General features: G+C 41.6%; 2 protein-coding genes across 9 annotated transcripts in view; both read left to right on the top strand.

Annotated features, from left to right (window-relative positions):
• Positions 1 to 763: 763 nt before the first annotated feature.
• LOC110505312 (sentrin-specific protease 6) lies at positions 764 to 7,022 on the top strand. The gene is made up of 18 exons (XM_090220567.1): positions 764 to 1,317; positions 1,433 to 1,585; positions 1,659 to 1,729; positions 1,835 to 2,013; positions 2,245 to 2,418; positions 2,545 to 2,578; positions 2,932 to 3,093; positions 3,258 to 3,445; positions 3,622 to 4,043; positions 4,136 to 4,252; positions 4,398 to 4,520; positions 4,615 to 4,707; positions 4,897 to 5,249; positions 5,362 to 5,429; positions 5,602 to 5,669; positions 5,932 to 6,000; positions 6,094 to 6,244; positions 6,459 to 7,022. The coding sequence occupies exons 1-18, from the start codon at positions 1,226 to 1,228 to the stop codon at positions 6,594 to 6,596; spliced, it is 2,655 nt and encodes an 884-aa protein (XP_090076693.1). The 5' UTR covers positions 764 to 1,225; the 3' UTR covers positions 6,597 to 7,022.
• A 1,743-nt stretch (positions 7,023 to 8,765) lies between these two features.
• myo6b (myosin VIb) overlaps positions 8,766 to 21,671 on the top strand; it is a 98,753-nt gene continuing 85,847 nt past the window's right edge. For 5 of the 8 annotated variants that reach the window (XR_005039460.2, XM_036962307.2, XM_036962306.2 and 2 more), the window contains exons 1-2: positions 8,766 to 8,977; positions 19,257 to 19,399. Coding sequence is in view for 7 of the 8 variants with exons in the window: in XM_036962307.2 (XP_036818202.2) it covers positions 19,283 to 19,399 (117 nt within the window). In the remaining variant the exon portion in view is untranslated. The remainder of the gene's footprint in view (positions 8,978 to 19,256; positions 19,400 to 21,671) is intronic. The other 3 variants (XM_090220565.1, XM_090220564.1, XM_036962303.2) reach the window with 1 other exon arrangement.

Here is a 21,671-nt window from a genome sequence, read left to right as displayed (position 1 = left end):
ATGCTAAGCAATCAAAATGTAATGAGCACTTTTGTGCTTCAGGGAAAATGTATGGAGTAAAAAGCACATTATTTTCTTGAGGAATGTAGTGAAGTAAAAGTAAAAGTTGTCAAAAATATGAATAGTAAAGTAAACTACTTAAGTACTAAAAATACTTGAATGTACTGTTTAAGTAGTTTTTGGGTGTATCTGTACTTTACGATTTATATTTTTGACATTCCTAAAGAAAATAATATTATTACTCCATAAACCTTCCCTGACACCCAAAAGTCTTCGTTACATTTTGAACGCTCAGCAGGACAGGAAATGGTACCGAGATAACATCCCTGGTCCTCCCTACTGCCTCTGATCTGGCGGACTCACTAAACACAAAATGCTTCGTTTGTAAATAACCTCTGAGTGTTGTAGTGTCCCTGGCTATCTGTAAATAAATACACAAAAAAAGACAATTGTGCCGTATGGTTTGCTTAATATAATGCATTTTACATTATTTATACTTTTACTTTTGATACTTAACTATATTTGGTCGCTCATTGTTACAATGTGATGAACAGGCATCTGAGGCGCTGATTGGCTCAGCCTCCAATCAATGTTGAACGTTCACATTTTGATGACACCACGGATAGGTGGCTATAGGTGGGCGTGCGAATAATTTCGGTCATCTTCAGAATTGCAGACATGTTCTGGGAAAAACAAGGCTAGTATTTTGCTAGATTCATGAAAAGTTACATTAACCAACCATAATAGCTGTGTATGCAATCCGTTCATATCAAGCTAGCGAGCGAACTGATTAGCTGGCTAAATTAGCTACGACATTTACGTTAGCTAACTATCACGGTTTGTTTATCCAGTTCAGAAGAATGTTTTGCGTTTCAATTCACATAACATTCGTCTACTCTCCAACAGTTTAGTTAATATTGCTAAGAGAGTGGTTATTATTTTTTTTTTTGTGAAAATAACTAACTAACGTTAACATAGTACCGAATGAAAGAAGAAAGCTAGCTAAAGATAACCCTTGCAAGTTGGACCTCGGTGACAGTGAAAAATATTGATGTTTTTCCAATGAATATATGTTTATCTTACTTTGGTAGCAACCCAGCAATGCAGTTCTCATGCTTAGTGTTGTGGGTAGGCTAAATAAAGGATGGGTGACTAATGGATTTGCATTTCCTCAATTTGATATGTTTTATTTTCCAACAGTTTTACCTGCAGTGCTGACTGACAAATGAAAAAACGTTGTGCAAATCAACCTTTGAAAAGATCTCTCAAAGGAAATGCCATTGGACTCCATATGTTGGGAATTGGCAAGATGCCTAGGTATGTGTTTATATGAAGTTTAGTTTGCTTAGCTACAAACTCATTCATGTTTAACAATTATATTTTGCTTTTGAAAATCCACATATTTTACAACTCACTTTTTTTGTCACCACAGCTCTCAAACTGAAGCAGTGCATTTCAGCACAGTCCTCAACGGCAGTGACTACTTCTTTCTGAGCCAGGTACCCTCTCCAGGAGTGGTTGTCCAAGGCAGCATCTTCCAACATGCGTTTACCCCTGCTTTCGTGCTTCAGAGTAATGCCCAAAGGTGAGGTATCCCTTATTTAAAAGGTCATGAAGGATTTTAAAAATGTATCACTCATGTCTGGAATGCATTATAGGATTGACGGCACAGTATGTCTTCAAGCAGAAGAATCGCCCAAGAAAAATCCTTCTCTCCTACAACCTGCAGGTAAATTGTTATTCACTTGACTGCCATTTCATAAGAAGCCTACTGTACAGAGTAAATCCAATCCTTGACATAATGCTTATTGTTTTTATGTAATTGTGTTGTCAGGTGATGACAAGGAAGAAACCTCAGTCTGTTCTGGTACACCAACGTCAGGGACTAGTCACTCCTCACCAACGCCCTCTGGTGGCAGTTTGGAGACAGTCGCTGATGACGATGACTTCACAAGCAATTACTTTACCAACTCCAAAACCAGACGACCAAGGAAGAAGCGAATGAAAGACCCGGTATCAGAAACACTCAATGCTGTGTAGCCGTAGTCTGTCAGTCATAAAAGGTCAATTGGATTCTTGATAAGAATCTTGACTGGTAAAATGACTTAGTCAAGGGAAATGTCACATTTGAGTGACCTATCTGTACACACCAAATACAACCCTAATGTATGTGATTTTGTTTATACCTATTAACACCATCTGTTATTTCATGTTTTTTACCATTTTTAATGCTTCCCTTCAAAGTTTGGAAAGTTGGTCCCAGACAAATCTACCACAAAACGGCGAAGAGTCAAACAGAATCATCCCATATCACCTCCTCCTAAAAATACATCTGCTGACATTTCTGAGGGGATTGATGTGTTCTGCAGATGTGTGAGAGTGGGGACAATGCGCAGGACACCTTCCAAGCATGTCACCGTAAGCTTATTTCAGTATAATATTGAAAAAAGTACAGTATTTCAAAATTAAAACTCTTTACCAGTTGAGAACACAACACTGATATTCCAGTATTGCTCTGACTCAGGTTATTTGACTCTGTTTCAGTTTACAGCAGAGTACATCCAGATCGATGAACAAGGTAAGAAAGAAAGCCCTTCAGTCTGAATTTGTGCCTTATTGGGATAAACCACAGGAGGTTGGCGGCACCGTAATTGGGGAGGACGGGCTTGCTGGTATTGGCTGTAGCGGAATAGGTGGAATGCTATCAAGTACATCAAACACATGGTTCCCATGTGTTTGATGCCATTCCATTTACTCCATTCCAGCAATTATTATGAGCCGACCTCCCCTCAGCAGCCTCCACTGGGATGAACATATGAGCAGCAAAGAGCTGAAGCTGTTAAAAGTGAGTCATAAAACTGAGGTATGTAGCACACAGACGGTATGTAAAGGCCTTAATACATTTTTCCATCCCTAATCTGTTAATGTTAGTGCGGCTGTGGTCGTATAGTCTGGCCAGCTGTGCGTGGTGCCATGCCCGAAACTTGCCTGCCCTTTTCCTCAAGACCACATCAGGGGAGTCCCAGCGCCTCCGCCTTCTCCTCAAGATGTCCCGAGCCAACGGGGGTGCCTGGTATGACAGTAAGGGCCAACGTGAGTATTACAGAACACTTCTCAAAGAACTGACCAAGGGAACTCTTAATACTGTAGATTTTCGTCTGTAGACTCCCCTGTTTCCCCAATGTAAATTCAGTTTGCTGACTTCATCAAACTTAATCCCTCGGTCTATATATCTGAAGTTTGTCGTCTTTCGTCAGATCTCGGCGAGAACTACATAATCTTAGTGTTTGAGAATATGCTGTCTGACCTGGAGAAAGTTGAACTGGAGAAAATCTTTAGAGGAATTGGCAGAGCAAATAAAGCTCCTGAGGATTTCACATTACAGTTGCCATTTGTGGAGGCCAACAGAATACTGATGCATTCCTCCCATCCAACCCCAGAGAAGGTAAGCATGCTGAACATGTAATGTTACTGATGGGGCATGGTGGAAAGTTTAATAAATGACAATCCATTTACTTATGCACTCTTGAGTTGTAGGCATTTAATGGAGCATCATCCACAATGACATAACCTGATGAAGCATCTATGGATTTTATGTGTCCTCTGTTTTCCTCTCTGCAGCAAGTTTCAGAGCCCTTTGCATGCCCACCTAAATCTCCTCCTCGCCCAGCTTCATCATTTATGCACAAGGTATCCCAGGCCATTTCAAGTCCATCTAAACCTCCGACCTCTGATGCGTTTCATCAGAAGTTTTTGGATTCCATTTGTGGCTCCAGTAAACAGACACCATCTTCCAAGCCTCTTGCCCCAAGATGGATTGCACCTGCCCCACAACTGATCTCTCTTGCCCCGCCACGGATCTCTCTTGCCCCACCACAAATCTATTTTGCCCTACCACGGATCTCTCCTCCCCCAGCATGCCTGTCTCCTCCCCCAGCATGCCTGTCTCCTCCCCCAGCATGCCTGTCTCCTCCCCCAATACAAGTCTTGGATGATGATGAAATAATGGAGATTGAATCCACCTTCAAAGGGCCAGTCAAAAGGTGAATGACAATTCCCTTTGTGCTCTTCTTATAGTGAAAAATTGACTACTTCTGCTAACCCCATTGTGATGTTTGGGTTGTCGTCTTGCTAGGATAATACTGTACCCCCCTCATCCAGCCAGAGGGGGGATATCTGTCACCAATGAAGACCTGCACTGTCTCAACGAGGGAGAGTTCTTGAATGATGTCATCATTGACTTTTACCTGAAGTGAGTGAAGTCTGTAAGATCTGCTTTTACATTGCTCACAGTGGGTATTGTAGTGGGTTAATATAGGTGTATGTTTCAGTATCTGCATTCCTATGGAATTAAGTTGCTTAATTTTGCTTTACGTTATACTTCATTGTTTGTCAAGGTACTTGGTCTCTGCAATGCTGAAAGAGGAGGATGCCAACAGGAGTCACATGTTCAGCTCCTTCTTTTACAAGTGCCTCACTCAGACAGAGCAGAGAAAGACCCCATGCTATGAGGACCTACCGTAAGTACTGTAGTATGCCGACTGTACTTAACCAGTGCCCAATAGGTTCCAGCTCTGTGGGACAATTAAACTGAACCTCAACCGTTCATTCCAGTGTGAAGAAAAGGAGACACAACCGAGTGAGAACATGGACCAGGAATGTTGACCTCTTCCAGAAGGACTTCATCTTTGTCCCCATAAATGAATCGTGAGTCCATCCTCTCATGCATACTATTACAGTATATACTCGGTCATAAATTGTCATGATATTGCTTTGCATCTTATTTAAGGTATGCTTTCCTCCAAAATGTCAATGTTCCCATATATGGTTTAGTTTACCTGAGTCACCTTCTCAACTCTTCTTTCCATCTATGTCAAAACACCCTCTTCTCCCCAGGGCACACTGGTTCCTGGCGGTCATCTGCTTCCCTGGCCTAGAGGACCTCCAGCAGGAGCCCCTGTCTCCAGACTCCCCATTCCCAGCCTGGCTGGAGGAAGCAGAGAGCAGCTTGGACAAGTGCTTCCTGATGGACTACACCTCCCCCAACCCCATGTCCCTGTTCTTCAGCCCCCCGGGCAGCAGCACCAGGGGTCAGCCAGGCCCAGAAGCCCCAGACTGCGACCTCACCATAGGGGTGAGGCTGTGTGTGTGCTCAAACGGTGGGGGCGGAGAGGAGCTGGAGTCGGTCATGAAGGAGCTCAGTGTGAGCCCCACCACCACAGGTCTGATAAAGAAGCAGCTCCTCTCAGGTGAGTGAGAAGAGAATACAGTCTAGTTAATCGTTAACTGCATTATAAATGGAATTGCATTTAGTCATGACCGCTCAACTGCTGAATTGGGAGCATGTGAACTATGTTTTAGATGATTGCAACGGATATGAAATAGAAAAGGATATCTTTGCCTTTTCTCCTGTTCAGGATTCAAATCAGGTAATGGATCTGTATATATATTTTGTTTGACACCATATTCTATGTTTTTGACATTAGTTTTTTTGACAGTATACTACTATCAAAAGGGGTGATTAGAGAAAGAATGGCCTGAAAGACACTATCAAGTATGTTACGTCAGAATTTGACACTAAAAATCTTTCTCGATATCAAGGACCAGTGCAATGAGAGTGAACAGCAGGACAGTGTCGATGTCTCCTCCCAACCCACTACCTGTAAACAGTAAGTTCCATGGGCTAGGGTTTTAACCTGCTCCTTTACCTTACAGCTAGCTGCCTTGTAGACTATTGTAGTTCTCACACTAGTTGAACATGTATTATTCCTGCAAGAAAATGTTATTCACTCATGTCACTAGATGGCACCAGAATCATTCTTTGTATGTACCATAAACTGATAAGATTTACAATGTCCTCATGGTGAGCAATACCTTGAATTATCACAGACTGTCTGATCATATCAAATCTTTTGCTTTTTCCTCAAACAGACCTTGTATCCTGATCATGGATTCCCTAGGAGGCCATGTGAGATCGGGGGTCGTGAAGATCCTGCAAGAGTAAGATTTTATCTACTATTTATCCACCTATCAGGTTAGCAACACCTTTGCGACTGTAGTACGGACTGATTTTGGAAATGTGTGTGAATGCAGATACTTGGAGGTGGAGTGGGAGGTGAGGAAAGGCAGTCTGAGGAGTTTCTCTAAAGATTCGATGAGGGGCTCAAACCCCCAGGTCCCTCAGCAGGACAACTACAGCGACTGTGGTGTTTACCTGCTTCAATATGTGGAGAGCTTTTTCCAGGTGAGGACATACATTGTTGAGTTCAGTACATAAAAATCAATAGGATGAATCGGGTCAGTTTTTTTTTTTTTTTTTTTTTTTTTACCGTGATATGATCAGGAAATAAATACTGGTTAGATAACTCCTGGCCCCACAAATGAGACTTGTACCATGCTAATATTTCAGAGATTTCTAAAGAAGTCTTTATTTTTAAAATTTATTTTTGGGGATTTAGAATCCCCCAAAAGATTTTGAGCCGCCCATGGACCTGAAGGAATGGTTTCCACTGATGCTGGTGAAGCGCAAGCGAGCAGATATCAGGAAACTCGTCCTCAAAATTCAACATCAACAAGAGGACACACATGACTCATAACCTCCATTTTAAATGGATATAGTATTCAATACGATGAAATTCACCATTTGATTTGGTGGGGTTATTTAGTCTCCCTTGGTCCAATGGACCTGGCTCAGTGACTGTACATTTAGTTCCTTTACCTTACTCTGTATCACATTGTTACTGTATGTATGTATATATACATACCTCACCTTTTTAATTTTAAGGCATAACCGGTTTATTCTTAATGTCCTGTTATGCTTGAAAATGTAATGTCAGAGACATGAGATTGTTGTAATTTATTGTTTTGTACATTTTTGAATGTCTCTAAGTTCTCATAGCACTTGCATTATTTGTGAGGGGCACTTTGTTGGATTGCCCATCTGTTAAGCGAGCAGCCTAGCATTGTTCAATTTCATTTGAAGTAGAAGAAAGTGAAAAATAAAGTAAATGTTTAAGTACCAATTCATGTTTGGTGGTCCTTTTTATAAAGCAGTTATTTTAAGGACCGGGTAGTTGCCTATGCAAAAACGAGACTGTAAGAAATGTTTAACTGCCCTATCAACCAACCCACTTTAGGAGAGATGTTGATTTCACTGCAGTTTCATCATGTGCTCTGCCTTGTTCCTTGTTTACGCCCATCTCCGGATGTGGGATTCCCCTTGCATGGTGGTCTGTTGACTCAACAGAGGTGACGGGAGCTCAGCCTCAGATGTACTGCTCTATTAATCTAATTTAAATTGTCCTCTATTCCATTGGCTCAGCCTCAGCTCTCCAGTTGTCATAGTCCCTCCCTGAAAGACAAAGCTTTCCTATCCTTCTATCCTCAGTCTCAAATTGACTCATCCACTCTTCCTCGGGTTGTCAATGAGATGTTCTCACTGATCCCAATCAATTATATGGTTGGATAAAGGTTAATTCCTCCAATGGTTCACCCTTGTGGTCAGTTACCCAGAAAACTACTGTTTGACTGGCATTGTGTGCAGTTGCGGTCTTTGACATGTGAACTGGACATGGAGGACAGGATTATAACATGAACAAAGAAAGTAAACATTTAATGTGATGTTTACATGCATTCTCCCTGTGGTAAATGTGATACAATGGGTATCATATGTCCTAATTAGATCTACAAACCCATTATAGGCTTCAATGAGGAATATGTTGTCTTCAGGTGATGTCTTAAAAAAGTGTTAGGGTAGTGAGGTCTGCACAACGCATCACCAGGGGCAAACTACCTGCCCTCCAGGACACCTACACCACCCGATGTTACAGGAAGGCCATAAAGATCATCAAGGACAACAACCACCCGAGCCACTGCCTGTTCACCCCGCTATCATCCAGAAGGCGAGGTCAGAACAGGTGCATCAAAGCTGGGACCGAGAGACAGAAGCTGTTCTTCAATCTCAAGGCCATCAGACTGTTAAACAGCCACCACTAACATTGAGTGGCTGCTGCCAACACACTGACTCAACTCCAGCCACTTTAATAATGGGAATTGATGGGAATTGATGTAAAATATATCACTAGCCACTTTAAACAATGCTACTTAATATGTTTACATATATACTGTACTATATCATCTACTGCATCTTTATGTAATACATGTATCACTAGCCACTTTAAACTATGCCACTTTGTTTACATACTCATCTCATATGTGTATACTGTACTCGATACCATCTACTGCATCTTGCTCATATCTTTATGTACATATTCTTTATCCCTTTACACTTGTGTGTATAAGGTAGTAGTTTTGGAATTGTTAGATTACTCGTTGGTTATTACTGCATTGTCGGAACTAGAAGCACAAGCATTTCGCTACACTTGCATTAACATCTGCTAACCATGTGTATGTGACAAATACATTTGATTTTAATTTGATTTGATTACCAGCCTCAAATATTTCTGAGCTTGAAGTAGCATTTTACACACCTTTTATTGAAACCATTGTGATGTATGTTAATTTGCTGTACTTTTCCCCATTATTATCTGGGGGAAAGGGGGAAACAATATTATAATTTAAAAGCAATCCTATAGCTATAAAACATTAAACAAGGACAAATGCATGACTTTTATCTGTATCAAGTGAGAATCAATATCCTTCGACAATATAGTACATCCGAATGCAGATTATCAAGTTACGCTGCAACACAACTTCTCGACCTTTATGCTACAGGTATCATTATGATTACGTTTACTGTTCCTTAGAAAGAAGCTCATTCCCAGTGACGTCATCTCTGCCTCCCAGGTGGACTTCAGTCCGCTCAGCTGTGGGTAGGCTGCTGCTGAATTACCGGTCGACAGAGTACCAAAGTAAGAGTTCGGATATTGTCAATTATATTTTGTATGCGGGAATTTTAACCGGTTTTTCGTTGAGCCACATCAAGAATACAGACGTATCGTTTAAGGGACACATTGATGTAAGTTCCTCTGTAGTATTCTTGCAAACCATTTACCGAGGTAGCTAGATATAACCTATAGGCTACACTTGTTAGCTCGTGGCTAGCTAACGGAGTGGTTAGCTAGCTATGTGATGATGGTGGAGCGAGCGCAGTTTGCAAAAACCAACGAGATAGACTTCGTCAAAATACTGATATAGCTAGGTAGCTAAAATTATCCGCATTCATTTTAATTTTGCGTTGTATTATGTCTCTAAAATGTCTAAGTGGAATTGTCTCACAATGCTGTAGCTACAGAAGCTGCCTAAGCATGCCATTTGCAAATGTTATTAAACGGTTCTAGTTAGCTCATAACGGTATTACTATCTATCTCGAGCCTGCCTGCTTTTGTTCGGTAAATGTAGCCATTGTCTTGATTGATACTCCATATTTAGCTAGGTAAATATGTCGACATGTGACTTAAGCTGTCAGGTTAGAATGTAAGTATATGCATGTGACATTTTTATTAGACAATATCTAGTTAATATTTTTATCCAATGATTGTTTGACAAAGCTATACAGTAGCTCTTACTGTAACTGTTTATTGAAGTGATGTGCATGCCATGATTCTTCAGTTGCCATGAAATCAGCATCACAAAAATATTAGTGGCGTAATTCTGGCTTGTTATCAACAGCGGAGTTTAACCATCAAAGTAGCTATGTTCTGAAGGTACATCCAATGCACTAAGCCAGGAATCATCAACTAGATTCAGCCGCAGGGTTATTTTGTTCCTGAACGGATCCTCATGGTGCCGGAACATAATTACAAATAATTTGTAGACTAAAAATTGTTCGTAAGAAGCCCAAACAGATATAATATTTGACTAATAATGTCAAACCCGCTGTCTGCTAGTTGGGTCACCCTGCATTAGGCTTATTGATAATGTGCTTAATCAATGCTGTCTGTTCTGGATAATAATAAAAGATTTTGCTAGAATACCCGCTAAGAAAAAATACCAAGTTACTCTCTGACAAGCCCCGAATGGCCTCCTTTAGGTTGGAGGCTAATGTTGCATTGATCACTGACTCACCAGCACCACTACACTCTTCCCTACATCCTGTCAGGCTACAGCAGATATCCCAAGGTATTTTCCATATCCTCTCTTCCATAGAGGGAACAGGAAGCTTGTGAGGCAGGCAGGAGGTTCGGTGTGTATGTGTGTTCCAGGAAACCCTCCTTAACCTATGAACCTTGGTCTGCCCATTACTGCACTGGTGTCTGCATCACCCCACATACTTTTTTTTTTTTTAAAATTTATGGGCTGACTGGGAACCGCACCGTACGTACTTCAACAGGCCTGATAAATATCTCACTTCCATTCAGTCTTAGGAGCCATAAGAGGATTTACATGTAGACTCAAAGCTACCCATGATGGGACCTGTATTAGGTGGATGGTTTATTCATGTGATGTAGTCAACTATCAAGATGTAATATGCAATGTTATAATGCTGTAGCATAACATTTCTGATGTTGAACATTGTGCCCATTTTGTGTTTAAAAAAAAAAATCATACATTATGCTCCCTCTGCTGCTTTGGTATTGACAAAATTCCTGCAGACTTCAATCTTTAAACATCAGAAAGGATGTTAGTTATGTGATGTCTTTGTAGTTATTGGTTATATTTCCAGTTGAGGCCATCAAACATGGAAGCAGTGGACTGTGGACAATTATTGTGCTAAGGACAGATTAAGATGTGTGGGAATTTATTGGAGCTTGTCTGCTGGTGTTTTATGCCCCCCCCCCCCACAAAAAAAATAATAATAAATGCTCCGATAACCGCCTAATTAAACCACCCTGGGAACCCTGTCTTACATATGCCATTTTGCAGCTGCTTTAATCCAAAGCGACTTAGTCATGTGTACATACATTTTTTATGTATGGGTGGTCCCGGGAATCGAGCCCACCATCTTGTCATTGCAAGAACCATGCTCTACCAAATCTGAGACAGGAGAGGGGATGAGATTGCACCGTTTCGATAGAATAAGCCGATGCCAATACTACGGGCAGATTATCAGCACAAAATGTAATCGCTAAGAGAGCAGACATACATCTCAAGCAAAAAACATCAGCAATGCACTCACCAGCTTTTGTTTGTGACATGGACATGCTCCAACCTATTCCATTGAGTAAAGACAAACACCATGTAAGCACAGACAATAATTGAATGTCCTATTGACACTTATATTCATTATGATGCCATTGTTTTTGTTCTGATTTTCACTTTATCAAGCACATTTGGTGCTTATGATGTTTAGGCTACTGATTGATGTGTCCATAATTTCACCACGAGTCTTGCTGACCATGCCTCGGTGGTTGGGGTATTTTTATTTTGACATAAAAAATAAGCTGTTACCCCATTCCAACAGACTTGCTTTCTGTTTCATAATTGTAACAAAGGCAGTCCACAAAAAAAAAATGAATGGAACACTTTTTTTTGTTTTTACATATAGCCTACAGTAACAAACTAATGAAAATGCACCACATTCTGTTATTTTACAGCCTTATTCAAAAAAAGAAAAGGGATACCTTATTTACCTTATTTATTCAGACACTTTGCTATGAGACATGAAATTGAGCTGAAGTTCATCCTGCTGTTTCCGTTGATCATCCTTGAGATGTTTCCACAACATGATTGTGGTAAATTCGATTGGACATGATTTGGAAAGGCACACATCTGTCTATATAAGGTCCCACAGTTGGTGAAGCATGGTGGTGGCAGCATCATGCTGTGGGGATGTTTTTTAGCGGCAGGGACTGGGAGACTAGTCAGGATCGAGGGAAAGATGAACGGAGCAAAGTACAAAGAGATCCTTGATGAAAACCTGCTCCAGAGCACTCAGGACCGCAGACTGGGGAGAAGGTTCACCTTCCAACCGGACAACGACCGGCCAAGACCACGCACACAGCCAAGACAACGCAGGAGTGGCTTCGGGACAAGTTTCAATGTCCTTGAGTGGCCCATCCAGAGCCCGGACTTGAACCCGATCAAATATCTCTGGAAAGACCTGAAAATAGCTGTGCAGCCTGACAGAGCTTGAAAGCATCTGCAGAGAAGAATGGGAGAAACTCCCTAAATACAGGCGTGCCTAGCTTGTAGCATCATACCCAAGAACACTCGAGGCTGTAATTGCTGCCGAAGGTGCTTCAACAAATTACTGAGTAAAGGGTCTGAATACTTACGTAAATGTGATATTTAAGTTTTTTTACAATTATAAATTAGCAAAAATGTGTAACTTGTTTTTGCTTTGTCATTATGGGCTATTTTGTGTAGATTGATGGGAAAACAATTTTATTCCATTTAAGAAAAAGGCTGTAACATAACAAATTGTGCAAAAAATAAAGCGGTCTTTATTGTTTCCGAATGTACTGTATGACATGTAGAAATTACACTGTTAGTGTGTTGTAGTCAGAATGACTGCTCATTAGCTTGAAGGGGGGTCCCTAGAGGCTCAGCGGTTCTAGTGTTAAATCCACCAACTAATTCCTTTTAATTTAGTGTTAAATGACAATTTTTTTGTGAGCAAATGTTTCATTTTGGCATTATAATAAGATTGGTAGCTAGCAGATGTACCTTGACACAATAATGCGAAACAAATTGTGCAAAAAGTAAAGCGGTCTGAATAGTTTCCAAATGCACTGTATGAAATGTAGAAATTACTGTTAGAATGTTGTAGTCAAAATCCACCCACTAATTCATTTTAATTTAGTGTTAAATAACACAATTTTTTGTGAACAAATGTTTCATTTTGGCGTTATAATAAGATTGGTAGCTAGCAAACGTACCTAGACACAATAATACCAAAGACAAATATCAGCGTGGAAAGTAGCTAGTTAGCTGTAAAATCACCTAAACAAACTGCACTATCAATTTAGGAGTCTACAATCTCAGCATGTTCAACCTGCTGATTGATGTGCCTCACAGAGTAGTGTTTGACATTTGCAACGGCAGATATACTTTTGAGGAGATGGGGAAGTGTTGCCCATGCTACGTCCATGGGCCGTGCGGTGCATTCTGGGACAAGGAGCTCTACTTCAAAGAGTGAATGGGAGTCTATTGGGTGCTTGCTCAAAACCCAACATTAGCAAGAATTTTGTCAACAAGAAGTACAACGTTACAAATCTTTTCAGAGATGTGAGAAACTTGCTGTCTGTAATATTGTATAGCTTTGGAATCATGACATTACGAGGAAAATAGGCACATTTCTCGACATTGAGACAGGACAGCTGTAGCCAGCTTAGCAACCGTGTGACGCAGCATGACACCGTGAACGCGATTGGTCGACAGTCTGCTGGGTGGGGCATTATATGTTCCTTCATTCATTGGATTCCAATATCTGGCAACAGCACCATGCAATGCACTCTGGACTATATTATTCATTTTTATTTAACCCTTATTTAACCAGGTAAGTTGACTGAGAACACATTCTCATTTACAGCAACGACCTGGGGAATAGTTATGGGGAGAGGAGATGAATGAGCCAATTGTATGGTGTGGATGATTAGGTGGCTATGATGGCCAGATTGGGAATTTAGCCTGGACACCGGGGGGTTAACACCTCTACTCTTACGATAAGTGCCATGGGATCTTTAGTGACCACAGAGAGTCAGGACACCCATTTAACGTCCCATCCAAGAGACGGCACCCTAAACAGGGTAACGTCCCCAATCACTGCCCTGGGGCATTGGGATATTTTTTAAAGATAATGGGCATAATGCCAACACCCAGAGTTGGTGCAAGTGGGCCTCCAGCGCCACTTCCAGCAGCATCTGGTCTCCCATCCAAGGACTGGCCCTGCTTAGCTTCAGAAGCAAGCCAGCAGAGGGATGCAGGGTGGTATGCTGCTGGCCTAAAGAGGCAGACAAATATGAAAGATGTGATAGAACCTCCATTTAAAATACACATTTCTTGAGGTAGGAATATCGCAAAAATGTGATCAATGGCTCATTCGAGAGAAGACATCCTCCCAAGTTATGATATATGCCAATATTAAAATCTTTTTTTAATTTTTACGATCTAAAAGTCGTATTACTATTAACTTGGAGTGTAATGAGCGACTTTATCACAGTGCTGCGTCATACCAGCCAAATTTCTTCCTGTTTGAACGCCAATAACTCGCATAAACATGAAATGACCTAGGGAATCGATAGAACATCACTCAGAGATGCACAAAAACAATGTAACATTCAAAATGGGTCAACCTTTTCTTTAACAAGAACTCCATTGTGAAGATGGGATCAGTGCAATATAAAGCAGGGCAATATAACAATACCTGAAGTGAGCAGGGGGCACTTCACATTTGGTTCTGTGGACTTTTTAAGTATACTGTATGTATGTATGGTTTGCATATTATAAAATATTTAAGGGATATCTATGTTCAGCATACAAACCTTGTCTGCTACGTAGTTCCAAGATCCCAGTTATGGCTGATTTTATCTCATGGCTTGCTAACCCAACCCAACCTTACCTAGACACCGACCCAGCCTTCCCAAGCACACTTTCTATAACAGATGTAGGGCAGTGGCCACAGCTGTTGTCTTGTCTATTACCCTGTCTTTATTGGTGGGACTTTGACATGAAGGCAGTTTTGAAGTGTAGCCTTTGTTTTCCTTTTTAGGATAATGTTCTCCCCATTGATGGTTCTCATCAATGATAGTGTGTGTTGCAATAAAATGGGGCGTATCTAGTTTGCTGGAAATAAATAAAATCAAAGTTTATTTGTCACGTGTGTCGAATAGAACAGATGTAGACCTTAAAGTGAATTGCTTACTTACAGGCTCCAACCAACAGAAAGTAGCAGTAGCTTAAAAGAGGGGTTGGCGGGTGGCGGGACACAATACCTGGATAGCTAATATGCGGGAGCACTGGTTGGTCGGCCCAATTGAGGTAGTATGTACATGAACGTATAGTTAAAGTGACTATGCATATATGATAAACAGAGAGTAGCAGCAGCGTAAAAAGAGAGGTTGGTTGGGGGGGGCACACAATGCAAATAGTCCGGGTAGCCTGTTCAGGAGTCATATGGCTTGGGGGTAAAAACTGTTGAGAAGCCTTTTTGTCCTAGACTTGGCACTCTGGTACCACTTGCCATGCGGTAGTAGAGAGAACAGTCTATGACTGGGGTCTTTGACCATTTTTAGGGCCTTCCTCTGACACTGCCTGTTGTAGAGATCCTGGATGGCAGGCAGCTTAGCCCCAGTGATGTACTGGGCCATACGCACTACCCTCTGTAGTGCCTTGCGGTCAGAGGCTGAGCAATTGCCCTACCAGGTAGTGATGCTCTTGATGTTGCAGCTGTAGAACATTTTGAGGATCTCAGGACCCATGCCAAATCTTTTTAGTTTCCTGAGGGGGAATAGGCTTTGTCGTGCCCTCTTCACAACTGTCTTGGTGTGTTTGGACCATTCTAGTTTGTTGTTGATGTGGACACCAAGGAACTTGAAGTTCTCAACCTGCTCCACTACAGCCCCGTCGATGAGATTGGGGGTGTGCTCGGTCCTACTTTTCCTGTAGTCCACAATCATCTCCTTAGTCTTGGTTACATTGAGGGATAGGTTGTTATTCTGGCACCACCCGGCTAGGTCTCTGACCTCCTCCCTATAGTCTGTCTCGTCGTTGTCGTGATCAGGCCTACCACTGTTGTGTCGTCGTCAAACTTGATGGTGTTGGAGTCGTGGGTGAACAGGGAGTACAGGAGGGGACTGAGCACGCACCCCTGGGGAGCTCCAGTGTTGAGGATCAGTGTGGCAGATGTGTAGCTACCTACCCTCACCACCTGGGGGCGGCCTGTCAGGAAGTTCAGGATCCAGTTGCAGAGGGAGGTGTTTAGGTCCCAGGATCCTTAGCTTAGTGATGAGCTTTGAGGGTACTATGGTGTTGAACGCTGAGCTGTAGTCAATGAAGAGCGTTCACACATAAGTGTTCCTTTTGTCCAGGTGGGAAAGGGCAGTGTGGAGTGCAATAGAGATTGCATCATCTGTGGATCAGTTAGGGCGGTATGCAAATTGCAGTGGGTCTAGGGTTTCTTGGATAATGGTGTTGATGTCAGCCATTACCAACCTTTCAAAGCACTTCATGGCTACGGACGTGAGTGCTACGGGTCGGTAGTCATTTAGGCAAGTTGCCTTTGTGTTCTTGGGCACAGGGACTATGGTGGTCTGCTTGAAACATGTTGGTATTACAGACTCAATCAGGGACATGTTGAAAATGTCAGTGAAGACACCTGCCAGTTGGTCAGCACATGCCCGGAGCACACGTCCTGGTAATCCGTCTGGCTGTTTAAAGGTCTTACTCACGTCGGCTATGGAGAGCATGATCACACAGTCGTCCGGAACAGCTGATGCTCTCATGCATGCCTCAGTGTTGCTTGCCTCGAAGCGAGCATACAAGTGATTTAGCTCGTCTGGTAGGCTCGTGTCGCTGGGCAGCTCGCGGCGGTGCTTCCCTTTTGTAGTCTAATAGTTTGCAAGCCCTGCCACATAAGACGAGCGTCGGAGCCAGTGTACTATGATTCAATCTTAGCCCTGTATTGACGCTTTGCCTGCTTGATGGTCATTCGCAGGGCAAAGCAGGATTTCTTATAAATAATGAATTGGTTGCGCCAATGTCCTCCATGTTTTCAGGGGGGGTGGTTATTGTTTTGGGTTCAAAAACACTCCAGGCCACTCTTGAACGTCTCAAACTATACTAAACAAAAATATAAACCCAACATGTAAAGTGTTGGTCCCATCTTCCATGAGCAGAAAGAAAATATCCCAGAAATGTTCCATATGCACGAAAAGCATATTTATCTTGAATTTTGTGCACAAATTTGTTTACATCCCTGTTATCTAGCATTTCTCCTTTGCCAAGATAATCAGCATGATAATTACACAGGTGTACCTTGTGCTAGGGACAAAAGGCCACTCTAAAATGTGCAGTATTGTCACACGACACAATGCCACTGACGTCTCAAGTTTTGAGGGAGCATAAAGTTGACATGCTGACTGCAGGAAGGTCCACCAGAGCTGTTGCCAGAGAATTTAATATTAATTTTATAAGATACCTTTAACGTAATTTTAGAGAATTTGGCAGTACGTTCATTCAGCCTCATAACTGCAGATCATACGTATATAACCACACCAGCCCAGGAACTTCACATCTGGCTTCTTCACCTGCGGGATCGTCTGAGACCAGCCACCCGGACAGTTGAAGAAACTGTGGGTTTGCACCTGTACCCGCCTTCAAATCAAATTGTATTTGCCACATACGCCGAATACAACAGGTGTAGACTAGAGGTTGACCAATTATGATTTTTCAATGCCGATACCGATTATTGGAGGACCAAAAAAAGCTGATACCGATTAATCGGCCGATTTAAAAAAATAAATAAATAAATAAATACAAAAAAATTAAAAAATTATATATATAATTGTTAATAATTATAATTAAATATATATATATATATATTTGTAATAATGACAATTACAACAATACTGAATGAACACTTATTTTAACTTAATATAATACATCAATAAAATCAATTTAGCCTCAAATAAATAATGAAACATGTTCAATTTGGTTTAAATAATGCAAAAACAAAGTGTTGGCGAAGAAAGTAAAAGTGCAATATGTGCCATGTTAGAAAGCTAACGTTTAAGTTCCTTGCTCAGAACATGAGAATATATGAAAGCTGGTGCTTCCTTTTAACATGAGTCCCAGGTAAGAAGTTTTAGGTTGTAATTATTATAGGAATTATAAGACTATTTCTCTTTGCAATCTCTGCCCTCTGACATTTTACATAAATCTCACAAACTAATTGGATAGCTGAGCCAAGGGTTAGTTCTGTATGGGAACCCTACACCATAGGATTACCAATTAATGGTTGGTAAAGTGTACGGTACAGCTATCAGCACTATCGTATGTGTTGGGTGTGCTTGTTGATGATTTGCATGGAGTATGAATGTCGAAGTCAATCCATGTTTGGATGTTTTATTTCATTTATATTTTTGATGAATGGCTCTGGTGCACACAGTTGTTTCTTAACTCTAGCATTGGAAAATAATTGTAAGCCTCTGCATGGTGACACTGCCAAATGATGACACACTGTAGCCCTATGTTAGGAACAAAATTGATTTTGCCTGTGTCAAACCAACTACAGAACTGACCTAATACGGTCCACGTACTCATAGGACCTACATTCGTAGATTTACTGTAGGCCTAAACTTAGTCTGCTTTTGAGTTCATCTCCATGCCCAAGCTAACAGGCATTGTTGATCTAATCACTAAGTGATTGGCCAAGCGTAAGCTGAATAATTAACAAGTGCACTGGAAGAATCTCCCAGGCCTCCATGCTGTATCTGGGTCACTGCCAAACACCCAGCAAGCCCTCTGTGTCCTGAGAAAACACACACACACACACACACACACTGTCTGGTCTGGGAAGCTGCTAGCTAGGAGAACAATCACTGAGTGATGCTGTACAATGGAACTCTCCAGTCACCCCTCACACAGACAGATCAAACCTCTAGGGGCTGGTGTGACGGGGTGTATTTCACGCTCCTGCTCTGACTACTGCTGTTGGGAGTCATTGTTACGCCACCATCAACAGCTGGTATATGCTTGGCTCCCTCAGTTCACCCACTAAAATCATTTTTGAAATATAATTGGTCTCAAAATAGGCCAAATAGTAACTATTCGTAACTAACTTTAGGTGACCAGAAGTGTTTAGCGTTAGTCCTTGATATACAGTGTAATCGCACCATTGTTAGCAGCACTCAATAACTATTTTGCCAAGCAAAAACTGCACTTCACTCTTGATTGTACACTTTCAGTTTGTGAGAGCCCAAGTTTTACTGAAGTCCCCTCCTTTGACTCCCTTCTGGTGTCAAAATGACTCAAGCTCTGCTCTCAAGTGGAGAGTCTCTCTGGAGATATACCTAGGTCCTGTTCCCTCTATATGGCAAATCCACTTTTACAATCAAGGGAATAACAAGATAATGGAATGGAAAAGTAGCACAAGCTAGGGTTGCACACACTTACATGGTTGGATGAATGCTGCCATACAATTTTGTATATGTCTATACATGTTTATCCAAATGAAGTATGGAGCATGGCATGTTTATTCAATCAGGGATGTACAGAAGGTAGACTTGTAGATAGATGAATAGCTTCATACTTTATTAAACTACCCCACAAGGGGAAGTTAAGTAGTATTTTGTTGTTGGCATGCATATCATCAGGCTTCTACCTCCTGACTCTTCTCCTCTCTCCATGTTGTGCAGAGCCCACAGGGTAGCTGTAGTTAACCATGGAGGATGGGAAACCAGTGTGGGCACCCCACCCCACCGATGGGTTTCAACTGGGCATGATCGTGGACATTGGAGCTGGCGCCCTCACCATCGAACCATTCAACCGGAAGGGCAAGGTCAGTCAGACTCGGCACAGTTTAGAACACGTGTAAAACCCATTCCATGGAGGGCCGAGTGTATGCAGGTTTTAGCTTCTCCCTTGTACATATTGATCAATTAAGGTTATTGATTATTTAGGAACTCCCCTCACCTGGTTGTCTAGGTCTTAATTGGACACAAATTGAAAGGAAATAACAAAAAACAGCATATACTCGGACTCAGCCCTCCATGGAATGAGTTTTACACCCGTGATTTAGAATGTGTCTGCTTATGTTCTGTATTACATACGCGTCACACAATCACTCCAACCTGTATTTTATTTATTAATATTTTTTTGTATTACCTTTTTACCCCTTTTTCTCCCCAATTTCGTGATATCCAATTGGTAGTTACAGTCTTCTCCCATCGCTTCTCCCATCGCCCAATCATTGTTATTGGGTTACTAGGTGAATAACGTAATGTCATAATTAGGGCTGTGACGATACCAGTATCGCAATATTTTTTACAAGGCAAAAATTAAAACACGAAGCAGATCAAACTCTTTGGTCGTTTAAAAACCTGCTGTATGTCAAATAATGTGTGCTAAAGCTTGGAAAATAAACAAAATGTGACTGGATTTCAACATGTTTGTTTTCAACATTAAGGTTGTTTTCCAAAGAAGTTAAATCCACTTTATTTCTTGTTTCCTTCCAACGATACTAACGAGTATCATGATGCTGGTATCGTTCCGGCCCTAATCGAAAGTGGCTGGTACACTGCAGCATGTTCCCCTTTCAGAAAGCACTTGACCTGAATTACAGAGATGTTTGAACAGATAATATGATAAATGTAAGAGTATGTAAAACAGTCCTGCGCTATATCAGTGTCACTAACAGAGGCCATCAATAAGTAATGGGAGCAACAGCAGAAGAAGGTGTGGTGATTGCGTTACCTGGCGGGAAAGGTCATTAGAGGAAAAAGAGCCACCTCATGCACTATACCTTATGTCACTCCCCAGTGCATTGCTTTCACTGAATTAATTCACCAAAGCCTGAGTGTATATACTGTTGAAGGCAGAAGTTTACATACACTTTAGCCAAATTGCCTTTAAATTGTTTAACTTGGGTCAAAAGTTTTGGGTAGCCTTCCACAAGCTTCCCATAATAAGTTGGGTGAATTTTGGCCCATTCCTCCTGACAGAGCTAGTGTAACTGAGTCAGGTTTGCAGGCCTCCTTGCTCACACACGCTTTTTCAGTTCTGCCCACAAATTTTCTATAGGGTGGAGGTTAGGGTTTGTGATGACCATGCCAACACCGTGACTTTGTTGTCCTTAAGCCATTTTGCCACAACTTTGGAAGAATGCTTGGGGTCATTGTGCATTTGGAAGACCCATTTGCGACCGAGCTTTAACTTCCTGACTGATGTCTTGAAATGTTGCTTCAATATATGCACATAATGTTCCTACCTCATGATGCCATCTATTTTGTAAAGTGCACCAGCCCCTCCTGCAGCAAAGCACCCCCACAACATGATGCTGCCACCCCCATGCTTCACGGTTGGGATGGTGTTCTTCAGCTTGCAAGCCTCCCCCTTTTTCCTCCAAACATAATGATGGTCATTATGGCCAAACAGTTCTATTTTTGTTTCATCAGACCAGAGGACATTTCTCCCAAAATTACGATCTTTGTCCCCATGTGCAGTTGCAAACGGTAGTCTGGCTTTTTTATGGCGGTTTTGGAGCAGTGGCTTCTTTCTTGCTGAGAGGCCTTTCAGATTATTTAAAAATATATATATATATATTTTACTAGAAAAGTCAGTGAAGAACAAATTCTTATTTTCCATGACGGCCTAGGAACAGTGGGTTAACTGCCTTGTTCAGGGGCAGAACGACAGATTTTTACCTTGTCATCTTGGGGATTTGATCTTGCAACCTTTTGGTTACTAGTCCAATGCTCTAACCGCTAGGCTACCTGCCGCCCTATTATATCGATATAGGACTCGTTTTACTGTGGATATAGATACTTTTGTACCTGTTTCCTCCAGCATCTTCACAAGGTCCTTTGCTGTTGTTCTGGGATTGATTTGCACTTTTCGCACCACAGTATGTTCATCTCTCGGAGACAGAACGTGTCTCCTTCCTGAGTGGTATGACGGCTGCGTGGTCCCATGGTGTTTACACATGCGTACTATTGTTTGTACCGATGAATGTGGTACCTTCAGGCGTTTGGAAATTTCTCCCAAGGATGAACCAGTCTTGTGAAGGTCTACAGTTGTTTTTCTGAGGTCTTGGCTGATTTCCCATGATGTCA

Source organism: Oncorhynchus mykiss, chromosome 25 (genome assembly GCF_057628025.1).
Source record: "Oncorhynchus mykiss isolate SJ-2025 chromosome 25, ASM5762802v1, whole genome shotgun sequence".
Classification (NCBI taxonomy): domain Eukaryota; kingdom Metazoa; phylum Chordata; class Actinopteri; order Salmoniformes; family Salmonidae; genus Oncorhynchus; species Oncorhynchus mykiss.
This window is presented reverse-complemented; position numbering and strand designations above follow the sequence as displayed.

Excerpts from the sequence above, each read along its gene's own strand:
- LOC110505312 (XM_090220567.1), top strand. The coding sequence starts at position 1,226 with ATGAAAAAACGTTGTGCAAATCAACCTTTGAAAAGATCTCTCAAAGGA. Across the intron at positions 1,586-1,658 it reads CTTCAGAGTAATGCCCAAAG|GATTGACGGCACAGTATGTC; the intron begins GTGAGGTATCCC and ends AATGCATTATAG. Across the intron at positions 3,446-3,621 it reads CCCATCCAACCCCAGAGAAG|CAAGTTTCAGAGCCCTTTGC; the intron begins GTAAGCATGCTG and ends TCCTCTCTGCAG.